The 23,186-nt window shown below is 45.3% G+C and overlaps 1 protein-coding gene across 1 annotated transcript in view; it reads left to right on the forward strand.

The window, feature by feature from the left end:
• Positions 1 to 9,607: 9,607 nt before the first annotated feature.
• The window catches only part of SHISA8 (shisa family member 8), a 30,592-nt gene continuing 17,013 nt past the window's right edge, over positions 9,608 to 23,186 (forward strand). Inside the window, exon 1 of the mRNA XM_053407568.1 lies at positions 9,608 to 11,415. Coding sequence (XP_053263543.1) covers positions 10,853 to 11,415 — 563 coding nt within the window. The 5' untranslated portion in view covers positions 9,608 to 10,852. The remainder of the gene's footprint in view (positions 11,416 to 23,186) is intronic.

The following is a 23,186-nucleotide window of genomic DNA, read 5'->3' on the forward strand; positions in this document are numbered from 1 at the left end:
TAAGCTGCTTCTGGCGAACCAGAGCAGCGCACAGAAACATCGCTTACCTTCCTGCCGGAGTGGTACCTATTTATCTACTTGTACTTTGACATGCTTTTGAACTGCTAGTTTGGCAGGAGCAGGGACTGAGCAACGGGAGCTCACCCCGTCATGGGGATTCGAACCACTGACCTTCCAATTGTCAAGCCCTAGGCTTTGTGATTTAACCCACAGTGCCACCCACGTCCCTTTTCTTTGATTCCTATGCGTATGTTAAATAGACTGCCTGGTGTAACCGTAGGCTTAGAATAGGTGGGAAACATTTTCTCTTTGGGGAAAATGGGCTGATGAATCTGTGCCTTAAATCAACTGATTGGGGGAAGCGACAAATTCCTCCCCTTTTCTAATCTGTGGGAACGACACGCCCTCCCATCAGTTGCAATCTGGCAATATTTGTAATTAAAACCTCTGTTAACTACTTTGCCCTGGAGCACTAAGTGTCTCAGAACACGCTGCATTGTCAGAGGACTTTAAAGACTTCCGAACAGCACCCTGAGCCAGTGATAATGTTTTTAACCAAACCCTAAAGGTGCAAGGTTCAACCAGATCTGGAGGGACTCAGAGCAGAATGAAATGGCAGACATGAGCATCCAGTTCATATGAGGTAATAGAGCAAAACATTGGCCTCTGTTGTGCTGCTTTCGACAGACATTAGAATGTTTTTGATACTATAAAATTATGTCCAGAGTTTATTTGACTCCATGATGCCTTTTGGGGGGGAGGGAATTATCTAGCACCCTAAATGCAAGACTCGGGGTCCATCTACACTTCCCATGTCCCATGGCTAGAAAGGTCCAAGATCTTTTCTGCTTTCTAGCCATGGGTCCAAGAAATTTTTCCTTTGCCCCGCTCCTTTCTCGGGGAAAATCCACTCTTTAATGCTAAATCAGAGCAAGCTGCCGTTTGCTCTGATTGAGTGCTAAAAAGTGCTTTTCCCTGGGGGGAAGCAGTGGGACAGGAGGAAGAGTGGATAGCAAATAGAAGACAAGAATGCACAATCTCTGATACCAGCATATAAAACGATATGGGTAACGTAACCCCCCTTTCCTCTTTATCTATACAGTATGGATCATCTGCCAAAAAAACCCTCCAGAGCTTATTAGTTATTCTTAACATGGATATATTTTACTTAGTCTACAACTTAGAGCCTTGTCTGTATCTGTCTTACGTGACACTTAGAATCATAGAATTGTAGAATTGGAAGGGGACATGAGGGTCATCTAGTCTAACCCCTTGCAAAGCAGGAATCTTTCACACCACATGGGGCTCAAACCCAGGACCCTGAGATTATGAATCTCACGCTCTGCCAACTGAGCTATCCAGCCTCAACTGGATTGTTCACTTTACTTACCTGTTTTATGCCTCTTTCTTGGTACATAATGTAGACTGCATTTCAGTTATGGTATAGTTGCATTTTGTTTTTATTCTGTTGTTATGCCATTTTATGGAAATATATTCTGTGACGGGTGGTCTTCTATTTGTGCCCACAGTATTCTTTTGTAATAAAGCTAGAAAGAAAGGAAGGAAGGAAGGAAGGAAGGAAGGAAGGAAGGAAGGAAGGAAAAGAAAAAATGAATACTGACTTAACTAGCATTCATAAGCAAAAGCTGGATTGCAACAATCCGTTTGCTGGCATTTGAACACCAGGATACTGTTCCAACCAGTGAGAGTGGTGTGAGGAAGAGCCGTGCTTCTGCAACTCACCCTTAGGTGCTGGTGTGCCACTGCAGCATGAGCATAAAGGTCACTGCCCAAAACTGTGAACCCATTTGCATTCATCTGCCTGTGTGTTCAGACCTCACAAATGCCCATCCTTCTCCAGTGACTATAAAAGGGTGTGTGTGTGTGTGTGTGCGTGCGCGCACACACACACACACACACACACACACGGCAGTTTGGTGATCAGTGAATGAGAAGGTAGCCCTCTGGGTTTGCTTCCCCCGCAAAGGGTGTCCTGCTTAACACCAGAATGTCCCTGGTCCTCTCCTGCCTTGTGTATGTGGCACCTTTGAAATATTTAGGATTCTGATTGTGCCATTAAAGATTAAGTCAGTGCACAGCAAGTCACATTCTGCCTTCTGGAATCAGCACAATAAATTCCAACTGTGGAGCTGCAGAGAGATGTATCTGCAGGCAAGATGTGGTCCTACATTTCCAGTGTTAGTTGAGGTGGCTACTGAAGCAGAATTCTGATTTGACACACAGCGATGTAAATCCAGAGCAATTTTTATGATTCCACTGGGGCTGCTTTCTTGTGGCACGGAGGTACTGCAGACTTGAATCTGTTCTCCCAGAAAAGGTGCTTAATTTTGCATTTCAGATCTCTCAGATCTTAATCTTTGTAGTAAAACATAGAATCATCGATTCAATACAGGGCACCCTATTTGTGCCAGATGTACTGACTGCTGCTTGAAAATGTACACAGCCTGGTAATTGTTTGCCCTGGATGGCTGTCACTCTGCTGCTGAGTATTCTATTCATTTTCTATAAAGGACAAAAAGAGCATCTATCCATGTGCTAGTCTTAGAGGATCAGAGAGTAAAATCAAATGTTGAGATATATAGCTAAGCCAGCAGTTCTCAACCTGTGGTTCCCCAGATGTTGGACTACAATTCCCATCACCCCTGAGCTCTGGCCTTGCTAGCTAGGGGTGATGGGAGTTGTGGTTCAACAACATCTGGGGGCCCACAGGTTGAGAAAGGCTGAGCTAAGCAATCAGTGGAAACATGTATCACTCAAGAGAGATACTAGCCAGATTTACACACCTGGATATGCCACCACATGGCTTATCATGACCATGCAGTTGTTCTGGATCCTAGAAAGGAGCTTGCCCAAACTTTGCTGCTCCCCAGGTTTCTTTTGGGCAGTGTAGGGTAGCAGCTTAGGATGGTTTAGTACGGCATCCATCCAAACCCAGGATAGTGGTTAAGGTCTCTTTCTCCTTAATCACAACCTGTAACCTTAGGACAAACATTGACTACAAATTGCAGCTAAGGAGGAGAAACCTTAACCATGATGCTGGGTTCAGAAGACACGAATATGGCAAACCTTGGTTTAGTTGCCGTGCCTCAATGGCCAGAAAAACTCAGCAGCTGCAATCTCCTTCTTGGGAGCCAGCACATCCTTGCTAAGCCATGGTTTAGCTTAGCATGACATGCAAGCAGTTAGAAAGGTCCTTCTGCAATAGATGGAGAGAGTGGACCTCACCATTATCATTAAAAAGGAAATGATAATACATTTTGGATGGGGCTAGCTTTAAATTTAGCTTTCAGAATTTGTCCCCTAAGTATATTCAGCTATAAACTGGTGTGAGATATAGGGGAGTAGGGGCAGGTTAAATTTAAATTAGGGGAAATTGTCTTCTCTTCCTGGTTAGAAATAATGGTGCAGTTCACAAAGTCTTGAGTCTTCCAGCTGTGTCCTATGCTTCTATAATAATACAGCAAGCGAGATTTAATGATTGTATTGTTTAAATTGGACCGCTGGGTTTCACTGTTGTATGTTGCCTAAGGTGACTTTGAACAAAGAGATAACTCATGCATTTTGTTTTTTTAAAAAGGTAGATTAAAATAAAAACAATGTAATGTGAGACACCTACAAGGGAAAGGTGATTTCTGCCATAAGCCATGCACCAGACAGGTGGTTCTTGTACAGCAAACAAGGCACAAGCAAGCAAGGCAAGAATCATGTTCCAATAAAGGACCCCTTCAGTTGATTTGTTTATTCAACATTCATCCTGATTCCCTCACCCCAAGTTTTTGTAGTTGTTAGATAATTTATGGTCTTTAGTTGAGCCTTAATTCTGATTTGTTTATGGAGCTGTCATAAAACAAAATGAGCATTCATCCTGATTTGTTTGCAGGGTATTTACCTGTCTTCGTATTAATTGCCCTTCCATCCCAGATTTCAGGGCATTTCCCATCACTTTCCTAACTGCAAAAAGTCTTTGTTACACCAGGGTGACAGAACACTTTAATCCACTTCAATTGCACAAACCTAAATTTGTGGTGTGTGATTGATTCCCTTCCACAAATAGTGATAGTCTAGGGGTACCCAAAGCAAGTCTGGCAAAACAGAGACCATGAAAGGGCATTTATTGGGGTGGTTACATGCAAAAGGGCATCTCCTGACATCCTTTCAGTTGAGCATTTACCATCATTTACTGGGTGGTTACATGCAATTCTGCTTTCAAGACCATTGCCATCTGTAAAAGTTTCAGGGCAGTGACACTGCTTGGATTGCAATAGGTGCGTGCCCTATCATTTCCTGCTAAAATCCTGCAAACTTTCCATACCACAAATGTTTCACAGGAGGTGTGTTGTTCTGCTTTTGTTGTGCTATAGCACAAGGGTGCCCCTCCAGATGGCATTTGGAGGCATCACAGAACAACTAGTACAGTGGTGCCTCGCAAGACGAAATTAATTCATTCCGCGAGTCTTTTCGTCTTGCGCAGTTTTTCGCTTTGTGAAGCACGGTCAGTCGCAACTGCACCTCTTCTAGGGGTTTTAAGAAAAAGGAAACAAACTTGCAAGACGTTTTCGTCTTGCGAAGCAAGCCCATAGGGAAAATCGTCTTGCGAAGCAACTCAAAAAACGAAAAATTCTTTCGTCTTGCGAGTTTTTCGTCTTCCGAGGCATTCGTCTTGCGAGGTACCACTGTATTACACAATGATGTGTGGACAGTTCAGTATAAACCCATCAATAGTGTACTTTTATTGCATTAACCAATAGGCTGCAGATTATACCCCCCACCGCCAAAAAACAACAACCTTGTCTGGAGGGGCCCTGGCAAAGCAGTAGCATCCTAGATAGCTCCATATGGCACACTCAGGCAGAAACATCCAATAATGTTGCTTCAACAGCAAGCAAAACCAGACTGAGCCTTAAATATAGTTGCAGCACCATCTGGGTGGCTCCATCCATCACCGCCATCCCATAAGCCGAGCCTCTTTGTTTGGAGGACCTGAGCTGCTGTCTCAGTCATTGGCTGCAACATTAGCATGATGGCACTGGGACTTCTGAGCTGGAGTCCCCAGGGTTGAAGGACAGCTACTCAACTTTCTCAGGTCGGAGAAGTTCAAGCCAAATGGACTTCTTTTGTACTGAAGTTTCCAGGGCAGAGGAGAAACCTTTTAGGAGAAATCTCATCTTGCCCTCTGATTCCTGGCCTGGCCACACTGTGTATGGGTGAAACTTGCCAAGCCATGCAAGTAAGAAACTGCCCTCCTACAAGGCTTGTTTTGCTGCAGCTCTAGGGTGGGCTAGTGACCCGTTTACACAGTCAGAACAGAAACAAGGCTTTCCCCAGAACTTTACCACATTAAGCTTTAGGTTGTAAGGAGGAGAATGCACGTTGGCCTGTCTTGCGTACGTACATAATTTCCCTGCACATAAACGAACAGCATACAAGGAGAAGGCGAGGCTGACCCCTTCACCCTGACATGCTAAATTTCTGTTTGCAGGGAGAGCTACCTCAACAACAGGGAAACTTGCAAACACACTCCTGTCACTCTGAAGCCTGGATGTGGGCGATATGTAAGAAAAATCTTACTCCCTGACTCCTTGTATAAACTGAGGGCTCTTCTGGGCATAACTTGTTTTCTTTGTGATAGAAAGGAAAAGCTAGGCTAGGCACAAGCCAGCAATGCCATGGCAATGTCTCCACAGCACTGGTGAGAGCATGAGAACCTCAGGAAGCCTCCCTTCTTGGGACGGGGGTTGCAGGGGGGTTGCGCTGCATTGGGGGAGGGAGAGTGAATTCTGCTCCTGCACACAGCAAACTGCTCTTTGTCTCTTTTGTACTTCACCCTGTTGTGAGCTTGCTGTCTGCTTTTTCTGAATTGGCCTATGATGATGAGTTTTGCCTTAAAATATTGACTTCTTATAATACACTATTTGATAAATGAATGTTAATGTTCCTTTTAACAGCTGCCGACATTCAACTGAATTGGCAATTCACTCGCAGGATTGGGGTTTAGTATAAGCGCTTGGCAGTGTGTGTGTGTGTGTGTGTGTGTGTGTGCACTTTTACTCAGCACTTTTCAATGTCTAAAATATTCTTGGAATGGGAGACAAAGGATGAGGAAGTAAAATCCTCAATGACACATTGGGCAATAGATATTGGGCATAATGTAGAGATGAAAGCATGGGAACGATTGTGGAATATGGATATACAATTTACAGCCTGTTATGGTCTAAGAGAAAATTATATGAAAATGATATATTGATGGTATCTAACACTGAGCAAATTGGCAAAAATGTATAAATCTAAATCAAATAAGTGTTGGAAATGTAAAAAGAAAGATGGTTCTTTTCATCATATGTGGTGGTCTTGTAATAGGGTTAAAGCTTACTGGGAAATGATATACAATGAATTGAAAAGGGTGTGGGTGTGGGTGTAAAAACTGCTGTTTACATTTGGAATTGAGGGTGTAATGAGAGATCTGGTTTTTATTTCTAATTAGCTTAAACTGGGAGGGGGCAGCCTGCCCAGGGTGTTCTAGACTCCAAGAGCTCTCCAGCTCATAGTGGGGGTGGGGCGTATATTATTCCCTGTTTTTGCTCTGCTTGCACACCGGGCAAATATTGCCAAGACACCATTAAGTCTCCAAGGTTATGTCAACCAAAATCTTTTATGTTGCTCTTGGAATTTCTCACTTGTTTGGGGAAGTGGAGACTGTAACAACACAGTCTCTGCTTATATTCCTTCTCTCCTTCTCCCCATCTCATGTAAGAAAAAGAGGGGGTGCTTATTTATTTTGGGGGCTACCAGAAAAGGGGTATCTCAAAGGCATGCTATGTTGTCTTCTGTTGTTGATTTGTGTTCCTCAGCACAGCAGTGGCCCCCTGCCATTAAGTCGATGGTTGAAACGGGGACTCCTTGAGAGGTAGAAAAAGAGGGAGCAGGACCAAGTTCATAGCACTTGAGACACGCTGCACCATGTAACATGTGAGGATTCAATTCTGTTGCTTCCCCACCCTTTTCTGCTCACAAACACGGGCTGAGTGGAGAATTGAGGAGCAGATTTCAAATTCTCCTGCCAGATTATGGATAATTCATCACTTTTTGCTGGGGCTCCTAGGCATTCCTCTCCACATATCTGTGTAATATTCGACTTGGAAAATAGAGCTGAAAGTCAGGGACACAGAGCTATACCAGCAGTCTTTGGAGAAGCCTTCTGGTTGTTCAGTCACCTGAGCTTGTAGCCCCAAGAGCCCATCTCCTCAGCACTATGATACTTCTGTGGCTGCTTCTTAGACCTTCCTCAAATTTTTGCTCCTCCCAAATGTCCAAGGGATAGGAGGTCTCTTGGGATCACCAGGAGATTCCACAACCATTGCAACCACTGAAAGAAGATTCCTTGTTCACCATAACAAACCATGGTTAGGAAGGAGCAAGTAATAGTACAGGTATGTCCTAGTAAGCGAGGAGGAGGAATGGCAAAAGAGGACACCTCTCAGCAAGACATCAGAATCGAAGGCTGGAGAGAACTCTTTAATTTTGGATTCAACAGTCAAATAAGATTTTCCTCGAAAAGGGGGGAAACCATTAGGTTAAGCATGGTGCCATGTAGACAGTCCCCTAAACTTGCACATGTAAAGGCCACAGGCAAATAACTCTTAATAAAATATCTTATCGCTTAGAGGGCGAGTGGAACTGATGAGCAGGCTCTGAAAGGGGTTATCTAGAGGAAGAAGCCACTCTGGAGTTCAGAAGCTGGACAGCTCCCTTGTTAGGAAATCTGCCGCAGTTTTAGATTTGAAATTTTGCTGTCAAATGTGCTTCCCAGGTGCTGAATATTTGTTCACTCGGTGACTTCAGTTTAGGCTAGTCCTTTGATTGTTATTGACTTCTGTTATCCCCTGGGGAGGAAGTTGGATGGTGCCTGCTGCAGTGTCTTGAAGAACGGAAAATATTATCAAACCCTACATTTATGAAATCAGTGAATTTTAATAAGCCGCCTTTGTCGGAAGGGGCCCAAGGCAACTTGCAGTTTTGAACAGTGAAAGCAATCAATGAAAAATATAGAACAGAGGGCAAGCCATGGCTCCTTCATGAGCTAATGGCTTGTGTTTCTTCCTTCCGGGTATGTGGGTATGGGTACACACACACCCCTTCCTTAAGTGTCTTCAGGGGAGATTAGGGAAGTGACTGTCCCAACAGTTTTCTCACCTGATCATGCTCCCTGCCCTGGGTTCCTTCTTTTCGTTAAAAGGTAATGTGATATTACCACTAAAGTGAGTATTTTGCAAGCAGTCAGTCAATCTGGCTTCTCTTCCACGAGAAAGAGGTTGTTTAGGGGGCATTTTCGCAGTTAAGCTTCCCACTGACGAAAAACAAGTGGAATTATTTTTAGCTGCATATTTTAACACTAGCTAAGGGCCTGACAGTGTGATAGGCCAGGAGTGTAATTGAACCTCCCTCCTGATGGTCCTGCATGCCTTTCCTAGAGCCATCACAACATCTTGTGGCAATTAATTGTGTAAGTTAATTATTTGTTGTGCGAATAAGTGTTTTCATCTTGTTTGCCCCAAGCCTTTGTTCCTGGTTCTAACTTGTCCTTCATTTTGTATGCAGGCAAAGCTTCCTTTCTAAAATTAATAGGCAGTCTTGCCAGAATAAGTATGACAGTACAAAGCCCTGGACATTTCTCCTCAGACTTGGTTTATTTTTCTCTCAAGTGTCCTGGAAAAAGTTCTCCGGCTGAAAGAGAATAAGAGTAAGGATTAGCCTGTGCCCTTTCAGAAATACGGTGAGCTTCTCCGTGTATGTTTTTCTAGATTTGGACACCTCGAATCATTCCCTAAAGGCACAGGGGAGCTAGAATTTTCATCTCCCAATCTGAAAGAGTAGCTTTAATGCTGCTTTGAAGTTGGAAAAGTGGCCTAGAAATAATTTAAATTCATAGCTAAACGCTTTGGGGGGGAAAAATCAATAAAAGTAGCTCCTCCTGTCACAACATCAGCCTCTGCCACAGAGCTTTCCTATTTAGTCAACCCAAAAGCTGTACGCATAAACAGGTGGGGACTTGCATAAAGTTCACAAATGGAGAGGGGAGGGTGTGCGTGTCTCTGTGTGCATGTGATAACTTCTCTTTGTCCCTTCCCCTTTCACTCTTTCACATATGTATTCATGCCGCTCATATCCATATACGCCCTTCTCTCGCACACCATTCAGCTCTCATAAACAAGTAGTATTTTGCACCGTCTGCTTACCAACACTTCGTTCTTGTTGCCTACACTCTTTTTCTGCTGAAACCCTTCCCACAAACAGCGCAGTGCCCCATCTGTCTCTAGACTCTGTGGGCTGACCAAATAAACACATGAGTCGTGCAAATGTTCGTAAACATTCCGTGACACTTCAGCCACTGAGCCAATGACTAAGGCTGGGGACTCATTTCAAGAACAGAAGCCAATGTCCTTACAGCCAGTCACTGTAGAGGTTCTGCAGGCTGCAGCTTGTGTTTAGCTTTCTTTTGTCAGATTGGGGGGGGGGCAGAAAATTAGTAACCAGCTATGTTTTCTGCGAGTGTTCATATTCTGTACCTCATTAGTCTCTTTGCCCCCCGCCCAACCATAGCATGTGTCTTTAAAAGATATCCAAAGCTATGTTTGACCTCAAACAGATATCTAGATTGGGGCTGGTAGTAGCTGTAGTTGCTCTTGTTGTTGCTGTTGTTTTTACACAGCAGCAACAGCAACAACAATGCCCTATGACCATCATTTCACAGTCGTGCTCTCAAACATAACATTGCAGTTGTAATATTGCCAGACTGAAGTTATATCTGTCTCTGTGTGTTTGCTAAGAAGCAGCTCTACATCTCCGCAGAGCTGCACATGTGAAAAAGGAGAGCAAAGAATCCAGCGCACATCCAATTTCCTCCTCTTCCTTGCAAGTAGCATGCTTGTTTCCCTCATGCCACTTGTGCAGGCGGCCCTGTGGACACGGTCAATAAGGAGCTGCTGGTGTCCTCTTGCATCCCCTCTGGCCTAATGACAACCTCTGGCAGCGAGCCAGGACTTTGCACAGAGGACACGGAGCGCATTGGAGGAGTTGGCGAAGCTTCTTCTCTGGTCTGCTTTGGAAACTGTCAGGCAATTGTGGATCTGGCTTTAAGAAGAAATAAGGACCCCTCTCACTCCTCCTATGCTCCCTCTCCCTCCCTCCCCTTTTCTTTCTTTCCCTCCTGACAATCCCTCCCTTTCTCAGTGGTGCAAAGGATTTCTTTTTTTTCCAGAAAGCAGTGTCTCTGAGGAAGAGGGAGCGAAAGCGAGAGAGGGACAGGCTGCTTCCAGGATTCTGCTCGAGCCAAGATGGGAATGTAGTCTGTGGTATTTCACAGCGCAGCTTCTCAGACGAAACTAGAAGCGTAGAATATTTGCTACGAAAGAAGAAGAAAGAGAAGGAGAATTGTACATCTCCCCACCTCCTGGGATCGCACAGGAAATTGTGAGGTTGTCTTTTCACTTAGTCAGTGCTGCACATTGTTTTGATATTTCTCCTTAGCCTCATCCCCCTCTCTCCCTCCCTTCTTTTAACTTCCAACTCCCATCTTTATTTCCACCCATCCCACACCCTTCTCTGGGCTAGAGGCTTTTGCTTTGACTGTGGGGTTTGCGCCGGAGAAAACTAGTGAGGAGGGGCTGAAGTATCTCTTCTCCGCTGGAAGTGGTAGACGACGATTTGTGCTGGTTACTTGAGCTTTTAACTGGGAATTTTTGAATTCCCTTCTTTGGATTGTCTGTCTGGACAAAAGAAGATTTTTCTCCTTTGGGGAAGTCAGTCAGAGAATAAGAGAGACGAGACCGTTTCCATGATGAGCTGGGGTGGATTGCAGATGGAACGGGGTTATATTTTTGGATTCTGTTGCTTAGTTCTTTTGGATCCAGGACAGGTTTGGACTGGGAATCCCAGTACCCAGAAACCTGAGCCAGAAGCGCAAATTGAAGTCAACAGCAACGCCAGCTTTGGCCCCACTTTGGAGGACACTGCTGTGGCCACCACTGAGGCCATACTTGGGGGCGATCGGTGCCTTGGTTATTACGATGTCATGGGTCAGTGGGACCCACCCTTTAACTGCAATTCTGGGATCTACAAGTTTTGTTGCGGGACCTGTGGTTATCGCTTTTGTTGCCAGTTCACAACTGGGCGACTGGACCAAAGTGGCTGTACCAATTATGACAGGCCAGAATGGATCAACACAGGCCAACCACCACCTCAGGTGGACGAGACCCCCGAGAACCCCACACGGGACAAGACCAACATGATTGTATACATCATCTGTGGTGTGGTGGCCATCATGGTGCTGGTAGGCATCTTTACAAAGTTGGGACTGGAGAAATCACAGAGCCCTCAGGCAGAGATGACCATGTCCAGGTAAGACACCCCCCCCCCAAAAAAACCCATATCTCTGTCTTTTATCCCTTCTGTGTCTCCTTTTGACTTTTTCTTTGCAGTGAATTTTGATAAACAACATGTCCAACTGCCTCCTGTAGCTCTGTCACCTCCTTTGAGGCTGACACTGAGGTCTACAAAGTCAACTAACATCTTTTCCTCTTCTCATCTCCTCGCTCTGCCCCACACATACAACCTTCTTTGTCTTTAGGTCTAAGTCCTCAGAAGACAAAGAGAGGGAATGATATGGCTCTGGTGAATCATAAAGGAATTGTGTAAATGGGTAGGAATGAGAAGTTCAAGTAGGTGAAGCTTAGCAAAGAATGTTTCTTGAGAGGGGGAACTGTTAATTTTACTTAAGAGGCTGAAACCTAAGGGGCTAATTTCAAAAGAAAATGTAAGTTGTTATAAAATGTGGAGAGTGGGAGGGAGGGAGAGAGATATAATGTGAAGAGAATAATAAGGGTGTTAAGATTAGCCTGGGCAGGCGGGTACACTTCATGCTTGGCTGAAGCAAGGCTGAAAGTAAAGTTGGTGATATCTTCATGTGTTGAGAGAGAAAGAAAGAGAGGGCATAATGGACCTCAGTACCTCAGAATATATTATTTCTTTTCCCCAGCGACCCTGTTTTTAAAGCAAGGCTGTGGAACTTTGTGGAACTTTATATGCAGTTTTCTGTTTGTGTTTGTGCGTGCGTTTGAGGAGGGGGTGATGCACACTGGTGCCTAGCAAGCAGACACATGCTTGCAGCTGCCTCTTGCACCCCTTGCCAGCACAGTGCAGAGGGATTAAAAGGCAAGTGGCGCGTAACACTGTAAAAAGCTAGGATATTCAAAAGCGACACCTCTCCAACTTTGCTGCTGCTCAAGGAAAAGCAGCCCGGAATGCTACTGCTGCTGCTGCGGTATGTGCGATGAAAACAAGTTCAAAGCCATGCGGGGCGGGGGGGGGGGTCGGTGGAGATTGGAAGCGGGTATTGGCGGTTAAGCGTCTCCTGCTGGGACGAACCCTTTGCCTCCTCTCACTTTGCAGCTGCCATCTCTAAAGCAAAGCGACTGAACTCGGCAATTAATTGTAGGTTGTCTGGTGGCGTTTCCTATCTGCATCTCTTGCGCGCGCACACAAGCATTCTCCCATAGTGTGCATTCCATTGTTTTGCTCTCCTTCGCTTCTTTCTCTCGTTGCGCTTCCCTTCCTCCGGTTTCATTCTCTCCCTCTGTTACAAGCCCAGTTGTGAATTGTCCTCTTTTCCGTTCCCCTCAACTTCTGTGCCTCCCCGCTCCCTTGATTTCCCTGTCGGCCCTTTCTGCCAGCCCCCCCCCCTCTCTCCCACCCACCCGTCCCCCAGAAGCAATAGGGGAAGAAGGATTAAGTCTCTTGTCAGAGGCGAAGTTGTTCCTCCCAAGGCTATGTAGCACTTGTAGGTCACGAGTCATGGCTCCTACAACACACATAGCAACATGCGCGGTCGTTTTGTCAGTTGTTGTGGGAAGGGAATGTGGGGGCTCAGGGATGATGACATACAGCGTGGAAGAGCCGGGGAGGGGAGGAAGGGGGCAGGCAAGCAGTGCCACGCTGGGTGCCAGCTCTTTGTAATGCTAGCGCTTGATCTGCTTCTGCGCCAGGACTGCAATCTTTTTACCTGATGTGTAGCAACAGCAAAGAAGACGGGCAGCCAAGGGGGGCTATCTGCCCAGTCAGCGACTCTCTGCTTGTGCTTGGGATCGAGGGAGGTGTCGAGGCAACGGTGTGTCCCCTTCTCATGGGCATAATAAGCATCCCGGACAAATGGCCCTGGAGCATCTCTCTCAGCCCAAATCCACTGATCAGCTGCTCCTCTGACTCCCACTGGGTAGCAAGGAAGGCAAAGTCCAAGGCTGAGCACCGCACCAGAATCAAGGATCTGATGAAGGTCTCCACCTCTGTGTATGGGAGGCTGCCAGAGATGAATGCCCATCCAGTGCAGTGCCACAGAAACGGTCTCAGTTCAGGGGCACCCAACAGCCTGCATGAGGCACGATCACAAAAGTAGCCAAATGGACTTTTCTAATTGCCATGCTGTGAACTATTTCCAGGCAGCTATGTGACTCTGGTGGCAAGATCCCCCACCTGCTGTAGCCCACGGAAAGGATCAAGTTCTAAAATGATGGAGTCAAGGATCCAGGAAGCTGAACTTTGGGTTTCATGCCAGATTTGCAGAGCAGGGTGGGGATACCAAATTCTATCACACAAATGTCATTTCCCCAGGCTTCTCTTTTTCTGGCAGTGCAACATATTGAAGTGTTTCTAATGACACCAGAAGTATGTAAACAACCTAACAGGCCGACGGAATCAGACCCAAGTCTATCTGTTCTGTTTCCAGCAGTGGACAGCCAGACATTTCTGGGAAGCTTACAAGCAACTCCCCAAGGCAATGGCCTGCCCCCTTCTGTCCCTAGATTTTAGTATTGCCTCTGACCATGGAGGTTCCACCATACAATGTCTAACAGCCATAGAGAGATAGTTCCCTCCCTATTAACGTAGGGGTGTCCACATCCTCCTTATCTTTTCCATCACATATCACGTTTGAAACCATGGATGCCTTAACTTGCTATAACTTCAGCAAGACTGAAATTTGGTAATGCCGTCCCAAAGTTCAAGTGTTTCATAGGATGGTTATGTGACACATTTTATAGATCTAAAAAGAAGAAATAGGGGAGAAATTAAATTCTTCCCTGTTCTAACAATTTGACCCTTTAACTAAATATGGTTGTATGTGTGCATGAACACATCCAAATACTTTATGCCCACTTTAAATCATCCCATCAATGCTCTTCTCTATGAAAGCACAGTGACGTGGTTCCAAGTGGCATCATATACATGGCCGATCGGGCATAGCTGTGTTGTGATGCCTGTCAACTGCAATGCCAGCATAATGGCTTGCTTCAATAGGGTCTGGGGTTTTGCTAGCAGTGGTTGGTTCTGTGATGGCCAAAGTGCCTTTATGGTTGTAAGTGTGTTGTCTCCCCTATTCACCTCCCTCTGACCACTGCCATGCTCCTCTCCTATTGCTACGCTGCGCAACAGCTTTGAAACTCACCAACATACCACATCTGGTAATGACGCACATTACTGGCACAATAGCACAAACCCATCTGCTACATGAATAAGCAGCTTTGGGAAATGTGGTTAATAAAGCAGTACTAAGTAAATAAAAGAAAATAAAATTTCATTAAGAAAATAAAATAAAAACAGGATCTGCAATGCAGGGTACAACTGCAGCATCCTTGTGAATTTGGCTGTTTGGCCTCTGCTTAAACATCTTCTGCCCACCACCTCCCAAGGCATTCTGTTCCACTGTCCTCCCTGCAAGGAAGTGTCTTCTAACGTTTAGCCAAAATCTGCTTCCCTGCAAATTTTCACCTATGTTTTCTAGCCTTCCTCTTGCGAGCAACAAATGATTGTTTGGGAGCAAGGGAGAATAGAACTAAAATAGGGCTCATCCAGACTTCCCTTTGCCCCACCACTTTCCCTCAGAGGGAAACCTGATCTTTAGCAATTGAGTTTTCTCCAGATTGGTGTTTGCTAAAGAGAGGGTTTTCCATTGGAAAGGAGTAGAGCAAGGGGAAAGCTGCTTGTCCTTGTGCCTAGAAATCATGGGTCAAGGGGGAAACAGCTGAGACCAAGGCTTTCTAAGCATGGGGCAAGCAGAAGGGTGGACGAGTCTGTAGTGTTAAACTAGAAGGGCCACAATGCAAACTTGTAGCATATACAGTAGACCACCAAAAGCAACTGGTTTTTCATTTTCTTAGGACAAAACAAACACAATGAATTACAATTCACTAGTCCAGCTCCGTTTGGCTATATAGGTTTTTGCGGCGGTGGGCCAATATAGTTATTGCAAACAGGCCTTGACTTCAATAGTTTAAATTAGCATGTGTAACTTAATGTTATATTATAGCTAAAGTCAATTTAGTTCTGCATTGGATGAACAGCCAAACTTGGGAATTAAGAAGAAAAAAGAAATCTTTCTATGCTTGGCAAAATTATTGCATCTTGATGCATTTGTTCCGCTGTGCCCTTGATAGCAAATAAAAAGCATTGATTTTGGATATGGTTCCTCTATTTTGAATGCAGGTAAATATGACTGAAAATTGGGATCTTTGCTGAGCAGCCACTGCTGTGCAAATTTCTGTTTGTTTGGCTGACAAGAGGAACTTTAGATTAAAGGGGCCAGCCAACCTGTGCCCAAGAAGCAATTGCTTTGCTCAAATGTCTCTTGTGTTTTTCCTCTGTTAACTGCACCTCCTTCTCTGCCTCATGGCTAGAACCAGGCTGATCTTCTGACCATGATGTTCTTCCTGGGTGCTTTGGGATGCAACTCATCGTGTCCCTCACTTTTATTAACATGATACTTACTGTATTTTTATTTTAAGCTTATTGTAAGCCAATGTATTTGCAGGGTGGGTTATAAATCTAAGTCATACGTGAATGCATGCATAAGTTCATCAATCACTAATGAGGCAGGTGGCCCTGCAGCTCGCTCTGGAGTGAGGGAAACAGAACAAGGGATGTTTAAATAGGCACTTGTCCTCTAGCCCAAAGGAAACTATGGATGCTACCATCAAGCTGCTTCTGGAATCTACAGAGGTCATTGCAGGAACTGTGAACTGGAACAAAATGTGTTGCCAAAACTAGGGAAGTCATAATCAGAAGAGGAAGAGACAGATTTTGGTATCTATAGAGACAGATGCTAGGGATGAAGTCTGCCTAGAGGTCAGGTGTGCTGGCAGAGGTGGCAGGAGAAAAGAGCACAGAAATAGCACCATCACAGTCAACACAGGTGTCACTGTTTCATCTTGCTTAAGTTAATGCTCTTGTTTTACTATTTCATCAAGTCAAATGTGTGCACGGCAATATTTCCTGGAGCAAGGTGTTAATAATTCCTGCTAGAGAGAGAACGTTTGGAAATCGGTCCTATGCAAACTTCCTAAATATCCAGCCCCAGTTTTGCATCTTTCCTGACCTAATCACTCTATCCTCCATAGTACAGCGATTGTACAGGCAGCACTTTATCACTTGACTAACTTTGCTAGATGGGTAACTGGGCGCAACACTGGTCCTAAAGGATCTACACTGGCTCCCATTGCACTTCTGAGCACAATTCAAAGTGTTGGTGCTGACCTTTAAAGCCCAAAATGGCCTTGGCCCTGTATACCCGAAGGAGTGTCTCTACCCCCCAACATTCAGCCTAGACACTGAGATCCTGGTCCATGGGTCTTCTGGGTCCATGGGTCTCACTGCGAGAAGTGAAGCTACAGGAAACCAGGCAGAGGGCCTTCTTGGAAGTGGCACCCACCCTGTGGAATGCCCTCCCATCAGATGACAAGGAGATGAGTAGCTATACAACTTTTACACCTGAAGGCAGCCCTGGAGAGGCCATAGAGAGGCAACAGGAAGCTCCCTCACAGCTGCTCAGGACAGGCACTGGCTCATCCTCCTCCCCAAGCTTGGCAGCAGCCGCACTGGTGGAAGAAATAAGGACATTCCCCATGCCCTCCAAGTGCACCAATTTTCCAGGGATAGTCACAAAATTACAAAAGCCACCCCAGCTTCTGATTTGATCTCAGACAGTGAACAGCTCTCCAGGGCCTTAAGCAGGCATCTTTTCATCATTTACCATCTGATCCTTTCCTCTGGCGATGCCAAAGACTGAACCTGAGACCTCCTTCATACAAGGCAGGGGAAAGGAGCCTTTTTCACCTTGAGGGACACATTCCCTTCTGGGAAACCTTCTGGGAGCCACAGGCCAAAGTGGGTGGAGCAATGGGTGTAAATTTTACCTTTGTACAGTAGATTAGTTTCTACAGTCACTCACTCACTCACACACACACAAGTCTCTCTATCCTTCCTGCAGACAAACAAGAGGCATTTATGGGCACATTGCAGCCAGGCTAAAACATTCAAGGCTGGTACAAAGCCAGGTGGTGAGGGTGTGGCCTGGTAAGAGGAAGTGTAGCTTGAGGAGAGTTTTGAGGGGCAGATGGAGAAGTCCAGAGGGCCCCAACTTGGCCCATGAGCCTGAGATTCCCTGCCCCAGATAAATTGCTCTGCCCCTGAGTCCTTCCCCAGCAGCTCTCAAAGATATTAATAAGGTTGTTGGAATGGACAGGAAATGTAAAAGCTCTGGAAACTTGGTAACTTATTGCCTCTGTGAGTGTCTGATCAGTGAGGTGCCTGCTCTAGTCTGCAGATTGTCTGCTAGGGAAACAAGTTTGGCAATAAATCCATGTTATATTTGTGGGTGAGTAGGGACTTGAGGGTGAATTGAATGAAATAAAAAAGCTACGAGAAATTGTTTATTAGGGCAAAGAGACTGATCTAGGAAACTGCCGCAAATTACAGCATGGACACCTTAAATTTATGCTTGGGGCTTGGCCTCCACATGCTTGGACACAGTTTATGAAACTGAGTGGTGGATATATTCCCTGGGAATAAAGCCCACTAAACTCGATAGGATTTACTTATGAGTAGACATGGCTAGGATGTACTGTGAGTCACACAGCCAATATATGGCATGAAGAAAAGAAGTGGGGCTTGTGCATATGAATCGGCTCTTATTAGTGCCTAAACCTATATAGTATAAGTGAGCAAACAATTACATGAGACAATATTCATACTAATTTTAAACATGGCGTTTTGGTTTATTTAACTTTGTGAGCTGCTTTGGGCCCATCTTTGATGGAGAAAAGTGGAATAAACTGTTAAAATAATTGAAATGCATTAAAATAAAATAATAAGATGTTGAATTCCACCCACAGCAAACTGAAAAGAGGTCAGCCATGCTCATTCCAGCCTGTTCCCTGGGCCATCAGCAAGAATAATTCTGCATAATTATTGGAAATAACTTAGGGAGAAATCCAAAGGCGTCTACCCTGCCCATCATCCATCAGCAGAATGGGCACAAATGGTGGAACTGATTACTATTCCCCTAATCCCTTGTTTCTCCAAAATCTGCTCTGGCAGACTGGAGATTCCTCCAGATCAGATGGGGGAGGTGGGAGAGGGCTGCAGGGGGAGAAATGGAAAGGGAGGTCCTCTCTGCTTGCACAGCTTGGGGTGTCACCCTATAACACAAAGATGTATATATGTATTGGGCCATTGCAATAACTAATGTATGTAGGAAATACAGACCAAGAATAAAGACTTGTAAAAATTATTCTTTGTTTGATAAGAGTACAATCAGGGGCTATTAGAAATAATTAAATGGGAAGGAAGGGAGTTTTTGGTGGTATCAGACAGGGGCACAAAAAGCAAGAGGAGGAAGTGAAGAAAATGTGAACAAAGGGATTTCTATTTATTTTCTTAAAAAGAGGCAGGCAAAGTACTGGCTCTGGGAAAGCATTTTAAAATAACCCGTTGATTACAGTAATTGCAAAAAGGACCATATGCTGAGGAAACAGGTTGTGTGAATTGGCCCCAGTGGACATGTAACACTTCTCTGGTGCTGTTCGTGCAATTTCTGGTGTTAAGACTAGAAGCGGCACTTCATTAGGAAGTTTATCAATTAACTGAGATCTCAATTTACACTTAAGGCTCAGTGTAGAAATGTTGGCTCGCAAAATGTACATCCTGCCCAAGAAGTCTATATATTGATGTTATGTCAATGACAAAAAGTGCCATTTTGGAATGCCAGTGAGCATGGGCAGAGGTTTACCAGCACCGAATAACTGAAACACACTCTTCTAAATTTAGAACTCCTGAACCAGGTGTAGTGGCGGAGCTTCATGCTCCAGCACCGGGAGGCGGGGAGCAGGTGAGGATGGGGCTGACACTCATCTCGGGGGCGTGGTGCGCTGCCCACAGGGGAGTGGTGCCCAGCGCGGGCAGGGGGCAGCCGCAATGGCACCCTGCCGGAATTGCACTGCTGTAGGCGGTGCACTCCCCCCGCACGCCTCTGCCTCCGCCAGTGGCCAGGTGTGGACAACCTCTGGCCCTCCAGATGTTGCTGAACTACAACTCCCATCATCCCTTGCCATTGACCAGGCTTGTGGGGCTGCCAGGAGTAACAGCTGGAGGGCTGAACATTAACAAATGGGTTGTTTTGTTAAGATTCCTCCTTCAGATATGGAGGAAAGAAACCTTTTAAAACAGGATAGTGTCAGGGAGCAGACATTGTGCCCTCACCTGGAAATGTGCTGGATTCTGGTGCTGAGAGGCAGAAGTGGGGGGTGGCTCATAACAATGTTCTCATAAGGACAGAGAAGCTGTAATGCAGCCAGGATTAAGCCAGATGGTCTCATACTGCATGCCAAGAGCCCCAGCAGCAGAAGGTGGCATGGATAATAACCTGTTCCCAAAAAGATGGCAGGGCTATGAAGTCAACTGTAATATATTTGAACAGTGGGTGACAGCACATTTGTGGTTTGGGCTGGGTGAGGAATAGCAGCTTTTGAGTACTGATTATGAAGACCATGAAGAATAGAGATGGGGAATGGATCCATCTCCTTATTTTGGTCCATGGCCTCATCCGATGCAACCCACTGCTCCCTCCAGGTTCTCCGATGTCCTGGGCCTCTCAGGCTTCCCACAGGCAGACAAGGAAGAGCTATGAGGTAAAACAAGCATAGGCCAAACTGGAGCCGAATCTACAGAGTTTGTGGAAGGAGGAGGAGAAGTGTTGGAAAACATATTCTGGCCAGAGTTGCCTGCCTATTGTAGTTGTGAATTATGGGCAGTGGCGGTTCTGGTGTGTGTGTGTGTGTGTGTGTGTGTGTGTGTGTGTGCGCAGGAGATGACAGCTTCCCCATGGAAGCAGTTTAGAATAACCCGTGACAGTTATATTGGCTTGAATTTGTTATGCGGACAAAATACTATCACTGCAGAGATTCTGATAGTGGATTTCGGGCCGATATATCAGTGCAAATGTCTTGGACTGGAGGAAGGATGAAAGGGTAGAAGTCTACTTGTGTTTTTGTCGGTTTTTTGTGTGTGCACTGAAAAAAATCATGATTCTGAATGTATTTACTTGGAGTTGGAAGCAAGTGTGTCTGATTTGAGTGGAACTTATTAGCACTGAAATAGCTTCGTTGGCAGAGCACAAGACTCTTAATCTCAAGGTTGCGGGTTCAAGCCCCACGTTGGGCAAAAAGATCCCTGCATTGCAGGGTGTTGGATTGAGATAACCCTTGTGGTCCCTTCCAAAACTCTACAATTCTATGAAACACGTTGCATGTTAATACTCTATGTGATTGACTAGCATTTTGATCCTTAACACATTTCTGTGGAGGCACTACCCATAGCAGGTACGTGCATGCTTAAAATGAATGTACAGTGGTACCTCAGGTTAAGAACTTAATTCATTCTGGAGGTCTGTTCTTAACCTGAAACTGTTCTTAACCTGAGGTACCACTTTAGCTAATGGGGCCCCCTGCTGCCACTGCGCCTCTGCCATGTGATTTCTGTTCTCATCCTGAAGCAAAGTTCTTAACCCAAGGTAATATTTCTGGGTTAGCGGAGTCTGTAACCTGAAGTGTCTGTAAACTGAAGTGTCTGTAACCCGAGGTACCACTGTACTCTTATCACCCACAGTGGGAATGAAGATAACAGTGCTACGCTTGAGAAAGGAACCTGCGAGGGAGCACAAAGTGCCCTTCCCCCAGCTCACTAATGAGAGCTAATTTTCATCTTGTCTCCTTTTATCTGTCCTAATGTCTTCCTTGCATGTAAGCTGAACATACAGTTGCCCCAGGGGACAGGCCTGATTGGCTGGTGGAGTGATGTCTATTAGAGAAGAGCTGGCTCTCCTAAGAAGAGGTTTCCAGCCTGTTGGAAGGGCCACAGGTTGGGAGACAAGGTACCACATAAGGGGACACCATAAATATTTAAAGCCCCATGGAGCTGAGGTAGGAGAAAGCAACCCATCAGGCTTGGTGCTGTAAAGATGCAGAAAATAATTGTCTTTCCCCACAGAAAAGAATTCAGCCTTTAAAAGGTATAATTGGGTAAATACATAGGGAAGCAGGTCAGTTTGGTGATCTGATCAGGAGTGCAGGAAATGGTTGTGCTAAAGCAGGACTAGGGACCTGTGGGACTCAAGATGTGGGGCACCCAGCTCCCATTTTAGGCCCTGTTTGTGCAGCCGATGGTGTGGGGAGCTGTAGTCCAGCAACATCTGCAAGGTCATTTGCTCACGCCTGCCCTAAAGAATCCACACGAAGTCTACAAGCAGATCACACTTGCATTAGTCAAAACTGCATATGAATGTGCGTTTATTAGGAGACATTTGCCCTGAAATGTTGGTGAATTTTGATGAGGTAACAAACCCGCAAATCGCTGCAAAGTGCGGAGAACTGAATTTAAGATTGGGAAAATGAGAAACGGAGAGAACCAAAACTGACAGCTCCTTCCATCCCCGGCTGCCGCCGAACTTACTCCTTCTGACTGTGGTGCTGGCTCAAGCCAGAGGGGAGGAAGCGGTTGCCCTTCTACAAACAGAATCAAAGGTGCACTAAACACCAGGAACAAATCCAGAACTGCACACACCCCTCCAAAGGCCAGCAAGGTTATTTTGGCAACCTGAGGCAGAAAGTCTCACAAGTGCATTTCCTGGTAGTAAAGATGGAATAATTAAATAACTGACAATTTGTTGCCTTTTCGTGTCAGCCAAAACATTCTGCCAGAAGTGGCTGCCTCACTCTGGCTAATGACAGGGCTGGCCCTGCTAATCACTCATGGCATCGTTCAGCTGTACAGACAGTGGGCACTTCCACACAGCAGTTTATGGAGGATTCAGGGCTGCTCGCACATGCATGTTTTGTGTGGCATCCGCGTGAGGCCATCCTTGCCATATCCCGCCCCCCGCCCCATTTCATCCAAATTTCTTATTTGTGCACGAAATTCAGCAAGTTTAGAAAAATCCACAGAAACAGCAAGTCTGTGTTCAATAGGGAAATAATGTGTGATGTCATTTTGATGAGGACTTTGTTGTGTGAATGCTATGAAAAACTTGCAGACAAGAGCAACACCAGCAATAAACTGCAATGTGGAAGCATCTGGTGTCAGAGAATAATAGAATTGTAGAGTTGGAAGGCACCCAATGGGTAATCTAGTCCAATCCCCTGCAATGCAGAAATACGGTAACTGTCAATCCTGAATTTTTCTGCATGTTTTCTTTACACCTCTTTCCATCTCACCCTTACTTTATGGTCACTTGCAGACAGCCTGTTTATTGAGCATTCATCCTGATTTGCTTGTGGGAAGGTTATATGACATACATACTGTCATATATGTATATACATATATATACTGTCACATACTGTCTGGTGCACTTCCCCATTGCTTTCCTGACCACAAAAATCTGTGGGGGGTTTTAAACCCTAAAACAGGTTTCGTTGTGCAAGAGTGCCAAATCCAACGTTCATTGTGCAACCTTGGTTGGATCTAGACATGTCAAAGAAGCAATTCAGTTAAACCCATTGTAAACTCATACAGTGAAATCCAGTAGGGAAAGACGGGACTCCACAGCGCCATCTGGTGTCACAGTGTTATATCACATATAAAACACTTTTTCTTTACCAATCTAGCTGAGTCCCTGAATTTGCTGCTTGGTGATTGAATACCACCTCCAAAGTAACCACAGCCTGGAAGCAGCAACCCTCTCCCTCTCCCTCCATCATTCTGTCGTGGGAACCCCAAACATTGCTTCTCTTTCTCACTGGCTCACATCCCAAAAGTAGTTTGTTCGTTGTGACCAGACGAACATGTAGCGAGTA

The sequence above is a fragment of the Podarcis raffonei genome, chromosome 10 (genome assembly GCF_027172205.1).
Source record: "Podarcis raffonei isolate rPodRaf1 chromosome 10, rPodRaf1.pri, whole genome shotgun sequence".
NCBI lineage: Eukaryota > Metazoa > Chordata > Lepidosauria > Squamata > Lacertidae > Podarcis > Podarcis raffonei.